Source organism: Engystomops pustulosus, chromosome 6, assembly GCF_040894005.1.
Source record: "Engystomops pustulosus chromosome 6, aEngPut4.maternal, whole genome shotgun sequence".
In the NCBI taxonomy this organism is placed as follows: Eukaryota; Metazoa; Chordata; class Amphibia; order Anura; family Leptodactylidae; genus Engystomops; species Engystomops pustulosus.
The window spans coordinates 187,236,451-187,254,289 of NC_092416.1; the positions used below are offsets into that span (position 1 = coordinate 187,236,451).

The 17,839-nt window shown below is 43.3% G+C and overlaps 3 protein-coding genes across 3 annotated transcripts; 2 read left to right on the forward strand and 1 right to left on the reverse strand.

The window, feature by feature from the left end:
• Positions 1 to 563: 563 nt before the first annotated feature.
• LOC140066204 (E3 ubiquitin/ISG15 ligase TRIM25-like) lies at positions 564 to 2,318 on the reverse strand. The gene has a single exon (XM_072113736.1). It carries the CDS (start codon positions 2,227 to 2,229, stop codon positions 640 to 642), a length of 1,590 nt encoding a protein of 529 aa, XP_071969837.1. The 5' UTR covers positions 2,230 to 2,318; the 3' UTR covers positions 564 to 639.
• A 6,562-nt stretch (positions 2,319 to 8,880) lies between these two features.
• On the forward strand, positions 8,881 to 13,865 carry LOC140065164 (E3 ubiquitin/ISG15 ligase TRIM25-like). The gene is made up of 2 exons (XM_072112724.1): positions 8,881 to 9,020; positions 10,645 to 13,865. The coding sequence occupies exon 2, from the start codon at positions 10,647 to 10,649 to the stop codon at positions 12,189 to 12,191; it is 1,545 nt and encodes a 514-aa protein (XP_071968825.1). The 5' UTR covers positions 8,881 to 9,020; positions 10,645 to 10,646; the 3' UTR covers positions 12,192 to 13,865.
• A 797-nt stretch (positions 13,866 to 14,662) lies between these two features.
• Positions 14,663 to 17,343, forward strand: LOC140065165 (E3 ubiquitin/ISG15 ligase TRIM25-like). Its single transcript, XM_072112725.1, has one exon. The coding sequence runs from the start codon at positions 14,693 to 14,695 to the stop codon at positions 16,289 to 16,291; it is 1,599 nt and encodes a 532-aa protein (XP_071968826.1). The 5' UTR covers positions 14,663 to 14,692; the 3' UTR covers positions 16,292 to 17,343.
• The last annotated feature ends 496 nt before the right edge of the window (positions 17,344 to 17,839 follow it).

A 17,839-nucleotide genomic window follows, 5' to 3' on the forward strand; every position in this document is an offset into this window, starting at 1 on the left:
ATCCTTTGAGGGAACAGAAAACGAATGACATAGATGGACCCATAAATGATAGACAACAGTCCCCAAACGAGCCGCATTGACTGTAGTGACATCCATCAGATATCCGTATTGGTACGCAGATATGTCGAGACAGACCATGAAAGATTTTCTTAGCCTTTGTCCTCATGTTGAATTTCCCCTTTTCAGAACTGCAATCTCTAGGGAGGACCTTTACCCTGTGATGTGTAAACATGCAGAATTACAGCGTCCGCCCATTTGTATCGCAGCTCATAAATAGACGGATAGTTTAGGACTGTGTTTGGCCGGCGGCGCAGGTGCTAACATGGTGTTGAGTGAGTGAGAAGACTCAGGCACAGAAAGGGGATATTGCAGATGAAAGGATTTTTCATACCTCACCCCTCTTGTTTTATTCCCATCAGGTCGGGTCAGTATTTCTCTATAATGCCCTATATGAGCCCGCTGACGCTCGTGTGTGAAAGACAAGAGAAACAGACCGAGGCAGCTGGAGATATGAGGAGGTTTCTCTCTCACCCCATAGATTTTATTCACATTATATGAAGGGCATAGGCTTGACCCCGGGTTATCTCAAAAGTACAAACTATAACTCGGAATCAGATATATTCAAAATTTGAAGTAGAATTATTTGAATGTCACTGAGATATAATGTCCCCACAGATAACAAGCCACGTGAAGGGGCTCGGTGAAGGTGCTGGTGAAGGTGTGCAGGTGTCTGATGGGGTCACACAGCTCATAGAAGGACAGGCGCCCGGCCTCATAATCCAGACACATCCTGAATCTTTGCGATTTGGGGACGTGAGGTAGATAGACTCTACTGCTGTCATGTATCACTGAGCATTGCCCATTATACACATGTAAGCACCAGGACTTGGTATTAAACCCAAGATATGAAGAGTCTCCACTCCGGTCTATGGTGGGGTAACACATCCCTACTCCCCAGTCCCCTGATGAAGGGCTGTATAATTCCCAATCCAAGAAATGCTTCCCTGAAGAATATGTCCTGGTGCTCAGGACCTGGGGATACGTCTGGAATCTCTCGGGTGTTGCTGGCCATCCGTAGCTACTACTATTCCATGTAATACTCTTGTAGCTGTTTATTGAAACCTGATGATAAACAGTGTTTGCATCCAGCGCTATGTCTGAAGGCTTCTCCTCATCTGCTCCGACCTTTACACTAGATATAATGTCGGCTAAGCCGGCGTGTAATGTCACCTTCATCAGCCCCTCATCCACTCCCCCCATGTTTTGGACCTTGTCATTGTAGGCTTGTCTCTCCACATTATCTGCCTCCTCTGTGTCACAAAAGTCGTCTCGGCCCGATTCCTCTTCTTTTAAGACAGTTAATGGATCAGTCATGTCACAGAGCCTCTCGATGTGAGACATCTTCCCGGACAACTCGTCCTTCTTTATCGCCAGCTTCTGGATCAGAGCGGAGACCGAGTCAGAAACCTTCTCCTCTTGCTCGGAGATCTCAGCCAGGATCCTCCTCTCTAAGTCTTCTAACTGTCTCCTGATGTCTCCGAAGAGAGCGCTGACTGTCTCCGTCGTTCTGGATGCTCTTTCGTGCTCTTCTCTTCTTCGTTGGTCCAGACTTTGGACTCGGTCCTCCACTTCCGCTCTCTTTGCCAACAGCTTTGCCAAAATAGTTTTTAGAGTCTCTTTTTTCTTGTTAGAGGCCTCGATGAGCTGTTCCACCTTATGTCCTTTGTGATCTCCAGCCAGGCAGCAGGTGACACAGATACAAAGGGCATCCTGAGTGCAGTAGTACTCCAGGATCTTCTTGTGGATGGAGCATTTTCTGCTCTGTAAGGAATTGCTTGGCTGCGATAAGACGTGTTCGGGAGACTTGCTGTGGGCTTTGAGGTGTTGATCACATAGAGACGCTTCACAATGAAGGCAGGATCTCACAGCTGCTACGGGAGAGGAGACACAATAGGTGCAGTAGATCCCCTCCACCTTCTCTGTTGGCGACGAGGAGATACATCTCTCGATAATATTACTAAGAGTTATATTCCTGGGTGGAGTAGGACGTTCTAGGAAGTCTTCTCTGCAGTCAGGACAGGAGTAGACCCCAGCCCCGTCCTGGGTGTCCAGCACACGATTAATACACCCCCGGCAGAAGTTGTGTCCACACCTCAGGGTGACGGGATCTGAGTAGATGTTCAGGCAGATGGAGCAGCTCAGCTCGTCCCTCAGGATTACAGTTGCCATCTTCACAGGGTGGATATATCTCTATTGTTCCCTTTAGAAAATGGCAATAAGATCAGTGTCGACTTCAAGCCAGCGAGATCGGTGACCTTTGCTCAGCGAGAGGAAGGAGGAAGGTTATTTCCTGAAAGTTCAACCAATGAGACTGCCGAGAAGTAAAGAAGGACAGGATAGTATAACCAGGTATCCGAGCTTTACTGTGCAGACATTATTGTTTATAGCGAGAGATTATTACATGTGAGGGTTAAAAAATTGGGGTATTATTACCTCACACACTGTAGATATGGCTGATAAATCTTATATGGAGGTATTATTACATCACACACTGTATATATGGCTGATAAATCTTATATGGGGATATTATTACCTCACACACTGTATATATGGCTGATAAATCTTATATGGGGATATTATTACATCACACACTGTATATATAGCTAATAAATCATATATGGAGGTATTATTACCTCACACACTGTATATATGGATGATAAATCTTAGATGGGGGTATTATTACCTCACACACTGTATATATGGCTGATAAATCTTATATGGAGGTATTATTACCTCACACACTGTATATATGGATGATAAATCTTAGATGGGGGTATTATTACCTCACACACTGTATATATGGCTGATAAATCTTATATGGGGATATTATTACCTCACACACTGTATATATGGCTGATAAATCTTATATGGGGATATTATTACATCACACACTGTATATATGGCTGATAAATCTTATATGGGGGTATTATTACCTCACACACTGTATATATGGCTGATAAATCTTATATGGGGATATTATTTCCTTATACACTGTATATATGGCTGATTAATCTTATATGGGGGTATTATTACATCACACACTGTATATATGGCTGATAAATCTTATATGGGGATATTATTACCTCACACACTGTATATATGGCTGATAAATCTTATATGGGGGTATTATTACCTCACACAACGTATATATGGCTGATAAATCTTATATGGGGATATTATTTCCTTACACACTGTATATATGGCTGATTAATCTTATATGGGGGTATTATTACCTCACACACTGTATATATGGCTGATAAATATTATATGGGGGTATTATTACCTCACACAATGTAGATATGGATGATAAATCATATATGGGGGTATTATTACCTCACACACTGTATATATGGCTGATAAATCTTATATAGGGATATTATTACCTCACACACTGTATATATGGCTGATAAATCTTATATGGGGATATTATTACCTCACACACTGTATATATGGCTGATAAATCTTATATGGGGATATTATTACCTCACACACTGTATATATGGCTGATAAATCTTATATGGGGGTATTATTACCTCACACACTGTATATATGGCTGATAAATCTTATATGGGGGTATTATTACCTCACACACTGTACATATGGCTGATAAATATTATATGGAGGTATTATTACATCACACACTGTATATATGGCTGATAAATCTTATATGGGGGTATTATTACATCACACACTGTATATATGGCTGATAAATCTTATATGGGGGTATTATTACCTCACACACTGTATATATGGCTGATAAATCTTATATGGGGATATTATTTCCTTATACACTGTATATATGGCTGATAAATCTTATATGGGGGTATTATTACCTCACACACTGTATATATGGCTGATAAATCTTATATGGGGGTATTATTACCTCACACACTGTATATATGGCTGATTAATCTTATATGGGGGTATTATTACCTCACACACTGTAGATATGGCTGATAAATCTTATATAGGGGGTATTATTACCTCATACACTGTATATATGGCTGATAAATCTTATATGGGGGTATTATTACCTCACACACTGTATATATGGCTGATAAATCTTATATGGGGGTATTATTACCTCACACACTGTATATATGGCTGATAAATCTTATATGGGGGTATTATTACCTCACACACTGTATATATGGCTGATAAATCTTATATGGGGATATTATTACCTCACACACTGTATATATGGCTGATAAATCTTATATGGGGATATTATTACCTCACACACTGTATATATGGCTGATAAATCTTATATGGGGGTATTATTTCCTCACACACTGTATATATGGCTGATAAATCTTATATAGGGGGTATTATTTCCTCACACACTGTATATATGGCTGATAAATCTTATATGGGGATATTATTACCTCACACACGGTATATATGGCTGATAAATCTTATATGGGGGTATTATTACCTCACACACTGTACATATGGCTGATAAATCTTATATGGGGGTATTATTACCTCACACACTGTATATATGGCTGATTAATCTTATATGGGGGTATTATTATAGTATTATTATTGGGGCAGCGTATGTTTCAATTACATTAGGGACGGCATCCTTGTCGCTGATGTAATTGAAAGATACGCTGAGCGGTTTGATCCATGGCCATGGTGGGCCCCTGTGGAGCTGTGGGGCCCCGGCACTTGCCCGGCTCAGCCGGGTGCTGACGCCGGCTCTGTACAGGAATATAACTACTATAATACTGCCCCCTATGTACAGGAATATAACTACTATAATACTGCCCCCTATGTACAGGAATATAACTACTATAATACTGCCCCCTATGTACAAGAATATAACTACTATAATACTGCCCCCTATGTACAAGAATATAACTACTATAATACTGCCCCCTATGTACAAGAATATAACTACTATAATACTGCCCCCTATGTACAGGAATATAACTACTATAATACTGCCCCCTATGTACAAGAATATAACTACTATAATACTGCCCCCTATGTACAGGAATATAACTACTATAATACTGTCCCCTATGTACAAGAATATAACTACTATAATACTGCCCCCTATGTACAGGAATATAACTACTATAATACTGCCCCCTATGTACAGGAATATAACTACTATAATACTGCCCCCTATGTACAAGAATATAACTACTATAATACTGCCCCCTATGTACAAGAATATAACTACTATAATACTACCCCCTATGTACAAGAATATAACTACTATAATACTGCCCCCTATGTACAGGAATATAACTACTATAATACTGCCCCCTATGTACAGGAATATAACTACTATAATACTGCCCCCTATGTACAAGAATATAACTACTATAATACTGCCCCCTATGTACAGGAATATAACTACTATAATACTGCCCCCTATGTACAGGAATATAACTACTATAATACTGCCCCCTATGTACAGGAATATAACTACTATAATACTACCCCCTATGTACAGGAATATAACTACTATAATACTGCCCCCTATGTACAAGAATATAACTACTATAATACTGCCCCCTGTGTACAAGAACATAACTACTATAATACTGCCCCTATGTACAAGAATATAACTACTATAATACTGCCCCCTATGTACAAGAATATAACTGCTATAATACTGCCCCCTATGTACAAGAATATAACTACTATAATACTGCCCGCTATGTACAGGAATATAACTACTATAATACTGCCCCCTATGTACAGGAATATAACTACTATAATACTGCCCCCTATGTACAGGGATATAACTACTATAATACTGCCCCCTATGTACAGGAATATAACTACTATAATACTGCCCCCTATGTACAGGAATATAACTACTATAATACTGCCCCCTATGTACAGGAATATAACTACTATAATACCGCCCCCTATGTACAAGAATATAACTACTATAATACTGCTCCCTATGTACAGGAATATAACTACTATAATTAATACTGCCCCCCTATGTACAAGAATATAACTACTATAATACTGCCCTCTATGTACAGGAATATAACTACTATAATACTGCCCCTATGTACAAGAATATAACTACTATAATACTGCCCCCTATGTACAGGAATATAACTACTATAATACTGCCCCCTATATACAAGAATATAACTACTATAATACTGCCCCCTATGTACAAGAATATAACTACTATAATACTGCCCCCTATGTACAGGAATATAACTACTATAATACTGCCCCCTATGTGCAGGAATATAACTACTATAATACTGCCCCCTATGTACAGGAATATAACTACTATAATACTGCCCCCTATGTACAGGAATATAACTACTATAATACTGCCCCCTATGTACAGGAATATAACTACTATAATACTGCTCCCTATGTACAGGAATATAACTACTATAATACTGCCCCCTATGTACAAGAATATAACTACTATAATACTGCCCCCTATGTATAGGAATATAACTACAATAATACTGCCCCCTATGTATAGGAATATAACTACTATAATACTGCCCCTATGTACAGGAATATAACTACTATAATACTGCCCCCTATGTACAGGAATATAACTACTATAATACTGCCCCCTATGTACAGGAATATAACTACTATAATACTGCCCCCTATGTACAGGAATATAACTACTATAATACTGCCCCCTATGTACAGGAATATAACTACTATAATACTGCCCCCTATGTACAAGAATATAACTACTATAATACTGCCCCCTATGTACAGGGATATAACTGCTATAATACTGCCCCCTATATACAAGAATATAACTACTATAATACTGCCCCCTATGTACAGGAATATAACTACTATAATACTGCCCCTATGTACAGGAATATAACTACTATAATACTGTCCCCTATGTACAGGAATATAACTACTATAATACTGCCCCCTATGTACAAGAATATAACTACTATAATACTGCCCCCTATGTACAGGAATATAACTACTATAATACTGCTCCCTATGTACAGGAATATAAGTACTATAATACTGCCCCCTATGTACAGGAATATAACTACTATAATACTGCCCCCTATGTACAAGAATATAACTACTATAATACTGCCCCCTATGTACAGGAATATAACTACTATAATACTGCCCCCTATGTACAGGAATATAACTACTATAATACTGCCCCCTATGTACAGGAATATAACTACTATAATACTGCCCCCTATGTACAGGAATATAACTACTATAATACTGCTCCCTATGTACAGGAATATAACTACTATAATACTGCCCCCTATGTACAGGAATATAACTACTATAATACTGCCCCCTATGTACAAGAATATAACTACTATAATACTGCCCCCTATGTACAGGAATATAACTACTATAATACTGCCCCCTATGTATAGGAATATAACTACTATAATACTGCCCCCATGTACAGGAATATAACTACTATAATACTGCCCCCTATGTACAGGAATATAACTACTATAATACTGCCCCCTATGTACAGGGATATAACTACTATAATACTGCCCCCTATGTACAAGAATATAACTACTATAATACTGCCCCCATGTACAGGAATATAACTACTATAATACTGCCCCCTATGTACAAGAATATAACTACTATAATACTGCCCCCTATGTACAGGAATATAACTACTATAATACTACCTCCTGTGTACAGGAATATAACTACTATAATACTGCCCCCATGTACAGGAATATAACTACTATAATACTGCCCCCTATGTACAGGAATATAACTACTATAATACTACCTCCTGTGTACAGGAATATAACTACTATAATACTGCCCCCTATGTACAGGAATATAACTACTATAATACTGCCCCCTATGTACAGGGATATAACTACTATAATACTGCCCCCTATGTACAAGAATATAACTACTATAATACTGCCCCTATGTACAAGAATATAACTACTATAATACTGCCCCCTATGTATAGGAATATAACTACTATAATACTGCCCCCTATGTACAAGAATATAACTACTATAATACTGCCCCTATGTACAAGAATATAACTACTATAATACTGCCCCCTATGTACAGGAATATAACTACTATAATACTGCCCCCTATGTACAAGAATATAACTACTATAATACTGCCCCCTATGTACAAGAATATAACCACTATAATACTGCCACTATGTACAAGAATATAACTACTATAATACTGCCCCTATGTACAGGGATATAACTACTATAATACTGCCCCCTATGTACAAGAATATAACTACTATAATACTGCCCCCTATGTACAAGAATATAACTACTATAATACTGCCCCCTCTGTACAGGGATATAACTACTATAATACTGCCCCCTATGTACAGGAATATAACTACTATAATACTGCCCCCTATGTACAAGAATATAACTACTATAATACTGCCCCCTATGTACAGGAATATAACTACTATAATACTGCCCCCTATGTACAGGAATATAACTACTATAATACTGCCCCCTATGTACAGGACTATAACTACTATAATACTGCCCCCTATGTACAAGAATATAACTACTATAATACTGCCCCCTATGTATAGGAATATAACTACAATAATACTGCCCCCTATGTATAGGAATATAACTACTATAATACTGCCCCCTGTGAACATGCTGCTGTATTGATGTTGTGCCTTGTAGTCGGTCGGTTCCTGTATATTAGGGATTCTTTCTCTGGGTGGTGGGTGCAGTGGGGGCAGAGTCCACTCTCCTGTACATATAGTGTATATATCCTGGTATCAGCACATTACATTGAGCAGATGTGGGCGGGGCTTATGTGTATAACTCCTCCCAGCACTGAACCCGTCGTGTTCCTTAGTGGTTGATGGAACAAGTTATGTGACACTTTTCTTTCGATTTCTCCTTCCTCACTTCTCTTATAGGAGGTGCAGAGTCTGGAGAGAAGACCTTGACATAGTAACCCCGGGCCTTGCGGTGACACAGGTATGGATGACCCTGGGATATACAGGCAGGATTCCTCCCGTGGTAGTTGTACTGCGCTCCTGTGCATGTGTCAGCCCTCACTGCGGCCGATGTGTTATTTTAGGAGTTCCTCATACCAGCTGCGGTGACATGCGGGGGAGGGCGGAGGTGAACACTTGTCCCTATGCACAGGAAATAGTTTATGTAATAGGTGCAGTACCTTCTGCTGACAGACATAACAGGGGGGCGCTATCGAGCTACGCACCTGCGCCCCATGTGTCATCTTCCTCAGCATGAGACACATTATAGCCCTAGAGAAGAGTTATACAGCCCTGTGTGCCCACGTAGGAGGGATGCAGAGGGCAACCTATCCCATTGGTGACCCTATTTGGGGTGTAACTTGAAGTGCAGAAAACACCTATGAAGGCACATTGCTTGACAGTTATACATCCTAACAACAACTTGTTACACAGACGTGTGTATGGTACACATCGGGGTCTCGGCGGACCACTCAATGGATCTTTACATTAATCATAGGTGATACTTGGGATGGGCCGGGCAGTCCCATACATGTGTATGACCATAACCAGTCATAGTCCCTGTAATCTCAAGGTGAGACTTGTTACATACAACATGCTCCTCCTCTTATTGGTCTTGAGCGGCGTCACCTCTGACTACATTGTAATTGTGTAGTCAGACATTGCTTCTCACAGCTGCTGTAGTCTTGGGACCACACCCATCACACAGGACATGCTCCCCCCCACCACTTTTTCTGACTACATTGTAATTGTGTAGTCAGACATTGCTTCTCACAGCTGCTGTAGTCTTGGGACCACACCCATCACACAGGACATGCTCCCCCCCACCACTTTTTCTGACTACATTGTAATTGTGTAGTCAGACATTGCTTCTCACAGCCGCTGTAGTCTTAGGACCACACCCATCACGCAGGACGTGCTCTCCCTCCCTCTTTCTGACTACATTGTAATTGTGTAGTCAGACATTGCTTCTCACAGCCGCTGTAGTCTTAGGACCACACCCATCACACGGGACATGCCCTCCCTTCCTGAATATACATTGTGTAGTCAGACATGGGCTAATTGAGAAGTCAGATTTGGGATCCACCGATATGCAATGGTTCAGGGCCACACTTGTCTTAGGCACAAGTTCTAAAATGTGCTCTCTAGTTGCATTATCTGACATCTTCAGGGTTGACCTCTCCCTATTTCGTGGTGCTGTGCCTATATCTGTCATACTCCATCCTTGGGGGGGGGGGGGGAGGTTCCAACCACCTGGTGCTACAATTCCTTCTTATGACTATACCGCATGGTCCCAATACACAACTGTGCGGTCCAGGTTAGCGCATGGAGCGGCTTTACAGCATACTCGGAGGTATGAGAGTTCTGCACTAATAAGGTTAGGAGTCCACTATAAGGACTGTGGCCCAGATCCGAGGGGGCTTAGTTTTAATAAATTTCTACATAAAGAAGCACACAGAATGGAGCAACGACCCCTATGGGACTTCTCGTCCGGGTTATTTCCTAGAAACCTCAGTTTTAAATAAATTCACATTCTTCACAAAGTGCCTTCAATACTTTTCAAAATGTTTTGGAAAAATTGACACTTTATAATTTTTCCCCCTCAGCCATGGAATCCAAGGATGTGTTGGAAGAACTCAACTGCTCCATCTGCCTGGGCACCTACAGGGATCCGGTCACACTGAGATGTGGCCACAACTTCTGCCGAGGCTGTATAGGTCTAGTGCTGGACAGCCAGGCGCGGTCTCGAGAATACTCCTGTCCCCAATGCCGAGAAGGTTTTAAGGAGCGGCCGGCTCTGAGGAAAAACACAACGCTGAGTAACATTGCTCAATGCTTCTTGTCTACCCAAAGTAAAAAAGACCGAGCCGCAATATGCTGCACCTACTGTATCCAGTCCTCGGTGGCCGCCGTTAAGTCCTGTCTCTTGTGTGAAGCTTCCCTGTGCCATAGTCATCTCAAAGTCCACAGCAAGTCTCCGGAACACATCTTATCCGAGCCCACCAGCAACATGGGGGGCCGAAAATGCCCCATCCACAAGAAGATACTGGAATATTACTGCACCAAGGAAGCCGCCTTAATCTGTGTCTCCTGCAGGTTAGACGGTGACCACAAGGGACACAAGATCAAAACAATGAAAGAGGTCTCAGACGAGAAGAAAGAGAGATCAAGGCAGGTCTTCAGCAACTTAACCTCAAAAAGGAAAGAAACCGAGAAGAGGATCCAGAGAATACAAGACCACAAAAGGAAGGTCGAAGAAAGGGCCGATGGTGAAGTCAACAAAGCAGCCGCCATATTCAAAGACATCAGAAGGCGACTGGAAGAGGAGGAGAAGAAGGTCCATGCAGAAATCCACAAGCAGAGGGATCAGGCGTTACTCCCAGTCACACAACTTCTCCGGCAGCTTGATATCGAGAAGAAAGAGATGTCCTGCAAGATGGAACTCATCACAAGACTATGCAACATGGATGATCCATTTAAAGTCCTCCAAGAGCCGGAACCCACCAGAGATACAACGGACACAAATAGGGGTGGGATCTATGTTCTAGGTGATCTGGATGTAGGTCTCATCTCCAAGACATTGAACTCAAGTTTATCCGACTTCGTTGCGAGTGTGAAGACACAAACCCGTAAGGGAGAAGATTTGTCTCTATCGCTAGATGTGAACACGGCTTGCGAGGACATTGATATATCAGGCGACTTATCAACTATATCCAGGTCAGAAGTCAAACAGTATCACCCCGAGAAATTTCAGTACTATCCACAGGTTCTGAGTAGCCAGAGCTTCTCCGCAGGACGACACTCATGGGAAGTGGAGACCAGCCAATCTGGGACCTGGAGGATCGGAGTCAGCTACGCCAGTGTGGACAGAAGCGGAGATGGCTCATACTTGGGTGAAAATACCAAGTCCTGGTGCTTGCGTAGATACAATAGTAACCGGTATTCAGTGCTCCACGCCGGTAAGGAGACCCAATTAAGTCATAAGGTCTCCAGTCAGCGACTACGAATATGCCTGGACTACCAGGCTGGGCAGGTGGCCTTTTTCGAGTTGACCGACACAATTGTACATCTTCATACCTTCACTGCCACCTTCACCGAGCCCTTACATGCTGCGTTCTGTGTATGGGATGACTGGGTAAAACTACTGAAGTAGGAGTCACAACAAGAGTTGGTGAAAGGAAGTGACAACCAATCATCAAGACAACGGCAGCTCCCAAAAATGTTGTCACTGTCCTGGACCTACACCTTCAATAGCCGTCAGCTCATGGAGACGACAACTGTATATGCAGAACCCAACCGCACACACTTTTTGGTGCATGTTTTCTCACGAAGGAGAAACAAGTCACTGCCACTAGAACTGGACATCCCACCATATCACTGGACACATCATACACCAAGAGAAAGCCGACCCTGCCGAACCCAACAGATGTATGTGATGTGTGAGATGCCAATATGCCATATGATATACAATGCCGCCTTCCTATGGTAAATTGTCTTTGTGAATTTGTTTCATTTACTTTGAATGTGTTTTGGGTGAATCAAACCCCCATTGCGGTTCCCCCTAAACTGAAATCTTAAGGTAACTTTTAGCTTTCTGAACGTGACATAATCTGGGAGGTATGAAAATGATCTTTCTATTGTCAAAGGGATAAAAGAGCGAGTCTCCTATTTGTGTCTCCAAAGTCTCTTTAAAATTTTGGACATTGACTTTCAGGTGGCGCTAGAGGCACAGTTTTCTTTAAAGGACACCTGTCATCAGGTCTGTGTCACTAGTCCTGTCACCTCTACCTGTTGGAGCAGCTCACAAGGATCCCATCCCAGCCTTTATCTAGTTATTTCATACATTATTCATTGTAAAATCATCTATTTTTTATCATGTAAATGAGGCTGGTCACATGGTCAGAGGCAGTGATGTCACCGCTGTTACCCCTCCCCTCTCCTCCCCCTGCTCATGTCTGTGTGTAATGTATAGTAAAGCATGGCTAGTGTGTGTGCTGCATCTGCTGACATGCTGCATCCTCCTAATATGCAGGTGAGAGACACAGACATCAGCTACACAAGTACCTGACATGTTCTGCTATAACATGGCTGCCTGGAGCTGCTGTATCTCTCCTATACACACACAGGCTGCAGGGGGCGCCAGCACCAGGAATCACATGGAGGAGCAATTACACCATTATACCTCACACCATTATTCAGGCTGTCAGTCAAGCACTGGGGGTGTGGCTGTGCCTCCCACTCATGAATAAGTTGGACAGCTTGAATATGCTAATGACTCATTGGACATTTCACAGGTTATTTGCATACAGCTTTAGGACCTCATTGCTTAGGTTTACAGGCATGTAGAGGGACAATGAAGGGACAGAGGCAATGCTCTCTAATGGCAGTTTATGATAATATATATAGTTTAGGGGGTTAATTTGCCTGACGGGTTCTCTTTAAATTACAGCTAATCTGCATCATTAATCTCTGAGCAGCAATGCAATGATTTGCTAAATCATTGAGGTGTATATTGGGGTAAACAGGTCCCCATGGCGGTGCCACTAAACTTACATGTAAAAGTGACAATTACTTCTCTAAACAGGACACCGTCCCGGAAATAAAATAAATATGAAGTTTTCCTTTAGCGCCACATGTTGGAGATCAGCAATTCTTTAGGAGAAGACAGCTCATTTGCATAGTTTTTATACTTGCTGGACATGTAGGACCACACCCATACACTGCTTATGATCATATCTACTGCCACCTATCAGTAAACCTTAGAATGATTAATATATATATATACTTTAATATCAAATACCGTTTACCTGTACTTTATTTTCAATAAATAAAGGGTTAATCGAAAACTTTGGAAGTGTGTGTTTTGGTGTATGGGAAGCATGAAAGGTTATGTGCAAACAGGGGCTGGAAAACCGGAGCGGAGGTTTATTTCTTCACAGGACTAGCGCCCCCACTGTCCCTAGGCCGAGTCAGGTACTACAGCTCATCTCCTGAAGTATGTGAAGAGTGGCTTCCAGAATCCATGGTTACGTTCTTACAGATATCCCAGTGCACGGAGGTTAATTGTAACCACCTACTTTATAGACCATCAGGCTGTGCAGCTGTATAGGGTAGGAACACGCGAAGGCCTGTGTATATCTCTTGTCTACGAGCTATGATTTGTATTCATGTCCTGGAAGATCATAGAAACCTCTGAGGAACCAAAGGAGAATTTGGAGAGGACCTTCCAACCATTGGTCCCCACGGTCAGGCCATAAAAGTCTACGCCATGATAGAGCATGCGTTTCGTACTTTGTTGCATGCTGTCCCAGGTTATCCAGACCGTCATGCAAAGAGAACGCTAGGAAAACAATCCTAGAAACATACAAAGTTTTTAACGTCTGGTGGTTTGTTGGTGGTCTGACCTACTGGGGCCTCTCCTCATCCAGTCATCTAGTATCATCACTCGACGCAAGGCTACTCCAGCCTCAAACACCCTAAAAATCACCACCACCTGAGAAATCGGTCAAGTTGAGCGAGTGTTGTAGACGATTGTCATGTCTGCTGCCCTTTTTTTACACAATAACAATTTAAGGTGTAGTGTCCCTTTAAATTGTGACCGAGCCTCCGTCATCAAGTTACCAGGAAATCCCCTTTCAGATCCTGCTGTCTACAATGGCGTCGGCTGATCTGAGGGACGAGCTTTGCTGCTCCATCTGCCTGGAGGTCTACACCGACCCCGTCACCCTGAGGTGTGGTCACAACTACTGCCGGGGGTGTGTGGAGCGTGTGATGGACACCCAGGAGGGGGCTGGGGGCTACTCCTGTCCTGACTGCAGAACAAGGTTCATGGCTCGCCCCGTCCTGCAGGGGAATGTTACTCTGAATCACATAGCGGAGAGATACCACACGACTCGGCAAGAAGAGAAGAAGAGTGGAGTCCTGTGCACCTACTGTATTCATGCTCCAGTCTCGGCAGTAAGGTCCTGTCTGCTCTGTGAAGCTTCTCTCTGCCCCGACCACCTCAAAGTCCACAGCACATCCCCCGAACACGTCCTATGTGACCCCAGCACTGACCTAACGACCAGGAAATGCACCGTCCACAAAAAGATCCTGGAATATTACTGCTCCGACGACTCTACCTGCATCTGTGTGTCCTGCAGACTGGAAGGACAACACCGAGAACACCGGGTGGAGTCACTGGACCAAGCCACCGAGAAGAAGAGGAGACAACTGTTCCAACTACTACAACAACTGACATCAAACAACTCACAGATGGAGAAAAGCTTCCAGGGTCTGGAGGAACGCAAGCGAAGGGTCTGTGATAGAGCGGCCTGGGTCAAGAAGGAAGTGAGTGACACGATTGTAGAGGTCAGGAGACAGCTGGAAGACCTAGAGAGGAGAGTCCTGGAGGAGGTCTCCCAACAAGAAGAGCGGGCACTGCGGACCATCTCAGATCTCATCCGCCAACTGGAGAGAACGAAAGACGAGATATCCAAGAAGAGGAGGCGCATCGAGGCCCTGTGTCACACGACCGACCACGTGACTATCCTACAGGAACAGCTGTCAAATCCAAGTCAACCTGGTGACCCTAACGAGGCTCCGATGATGGACGATAGGAGCAGCCAAGATGATCTGTCTATGGAGCCCATCTCCACCACGTTACACACCCTATCCGACTTCATAGAAAGCGTGGTGAAGGGGATTTATACCCCCGAACCCACGGATCTCACACTGGACGTGGCCACGTGTGGCGATAACATAATCGTAAGCGACAACCTCAAAGAGGCGTCCTATTCCAAAATCAAGAGCACTCTCCCCAAAACCCCTCAGAGGTTTGAGTGTAACCAGATCCTGAGCAGGCAGAGTTTGGCATCGGGGACACATTACTGGGACGTGGAAGGGAGCGCGTCGGGGATGTGGAGGGTGGGGGTCTGTTACCCGAGCGTAGCCAGGACCGGCACCACCCAACTCATCGGAAGTAACGACAAGTCCTGGGCTCTGGAATATTTCATTGGGGAATACTCGGCCGCGCACAACGGTGAAGAGATCAGCGTAGACCAAGACGTGTCACAACATCGGCTGAGGATATGTCTGGACTACGAGGCCGGGCAGGTGTCCTTCTACCAGCGCAGTGACCCCATCAGACACCTCCACACCTTCTCTGCCCTCTTCTCCGAGCCCCTCCACGCTGCCTTCTGGTTGGGGTGGGACACCACAAATACTGACAGCTGGGTGAAGATTGAGGAATGTGAACAGGCCGGGTCCTCCTAACTAGATCTCAGTGAGCTGGACCTCCGCAGGGACGATCCATTAGACCCACAGTGATGGAAGCTGCACATGCGAGGAGGAGCCTCAGATGTTTGCTGGAAAAGATACTTGCAAATCCAAAACCAAAGTGTAACATTTTAAAATTTGTGGTGGGAGACAGAAATATACAATACACCTCATGTACATTATAAAGACATTCTAATCACAGATACATCCTTAAAGGGAACCTGTCACCAGAATTTACCCCTTTAATCTCCCAGCACCTCCAGGTAGGGCATGAAATGTTCTTTCTAGAATTCCCCCTTATGTGAAATCTGATCCGTTTACCTATAAAGAAATCTTCTCCACATTCATGTGACAATGAGCAGAGAAGAGTCAGATTTGCCCGAAGATGAGTCAAGTTTAGAGGTTGCAGGAAAAGCGTCTCTACAGACTCCTCTATCTTCACTTCTATAGAACCCAGAAACATGGTTCTGGTATCATAATAAAGATAGGAATCCCATCTTTCAGCTTGTGGTTGTGTGAGATGAAGACATAGGCGAGGACTGAATCTTTACCTGCAGATCACATTTCCAACTCTATATTTACCTACCTGTATCTCCAGTTCTGTAGAACCACAAGCCTGGTGCCATCTGAAAGATGAGATTCCTATCTTTAATATGGCACCAGCAGTCCTGGTCCGAGGTACTATGGTACCAAAGATAGGGGCATCTGAAGTGACACTTCCCCTGCAGCCTTGACTCATATCAGGTAAAATGTGACCCTTCTGTGGTCTTTGTCACATGCCCGTGAAAGAGATTTTTTTTTTATAGAGATTTCACCTAAAACATGGAAATTCTAGAATAAAGGGGGGGGGGGTAGTTTAATGGGGTAAAAGCTGCTCACAGGTTCCCTTTACAATCTGTAGCCACGCTGCCCCCTGCTGTTCAGTGTAAGTACAGGAGCGCAGGAAATCTGCCGGAGAAGCTTCGGCTGTGATTGGAGAACAAGCCAAATGACTGCACCCGTCGTCTTCTATATAAACCAGACGGGATCATAATCACATTTACTTTGTTATATTGTAATTAAAACCCATTTTCTCCTTCTGCGTCGTGTATGGAGATTGTTTCTTATGGTCGGGTGAAAATATCCTGAAACCCCCCGATCACTGGGGTCCCTCATACACATAGAGCCAGGAATACTCTGCGTCAGGAGGCTGCAGTAAAGCTCTCAGTAATCCATCATACTGCAGATAAGTCTCCCATTAATACGAGGGACCCCTTTAATTCCTGGTTGGGGACAGTAAGCCAGGGGTTATTGTGGGGGTACAGGCAGGGTCCCCCCTTATTAATATATAGGGTATTAATGGAGCGTGTATCCCAATTTGGTCATAGCACATAGTACAGCAGTTCCAGGGAATGATCCCTATCATTAAAGGACCCCCATAGTCTCTATTACCCCCTCCCCCATTGCTGTGGAACCAGGATTAGGACTGCTGCTCCCTATAGTGATCCAGCAGCCAGCCCCCGGTAATGCAGCGCCCCTCCCCCTATAATGCAGCCAGCCCCCCAA

Coding starts and splice junctions, on each gene's coding strand:
- LOC140066204 (XM_072113736.1), bottom strand. CDS start 2,229: ATGGCAACTGTAATCCTGAGGGACGAGCTGAGCTGCTCCATCTGCCTG.
- LOC140065164 (XM_072112724.1), top strand. CDS start 10,647: ATGGAATCCAAGGATGTGTTGGAAGAACTCAACTGCTCCATCTGCCTG.
- LOC140065165 (XM_072112725.1), top strand. CDS start 14,693: ATGGCGTCGGCTGATCTGAGGGACGAGCTTTGCTGCTCCATCTGCCTG.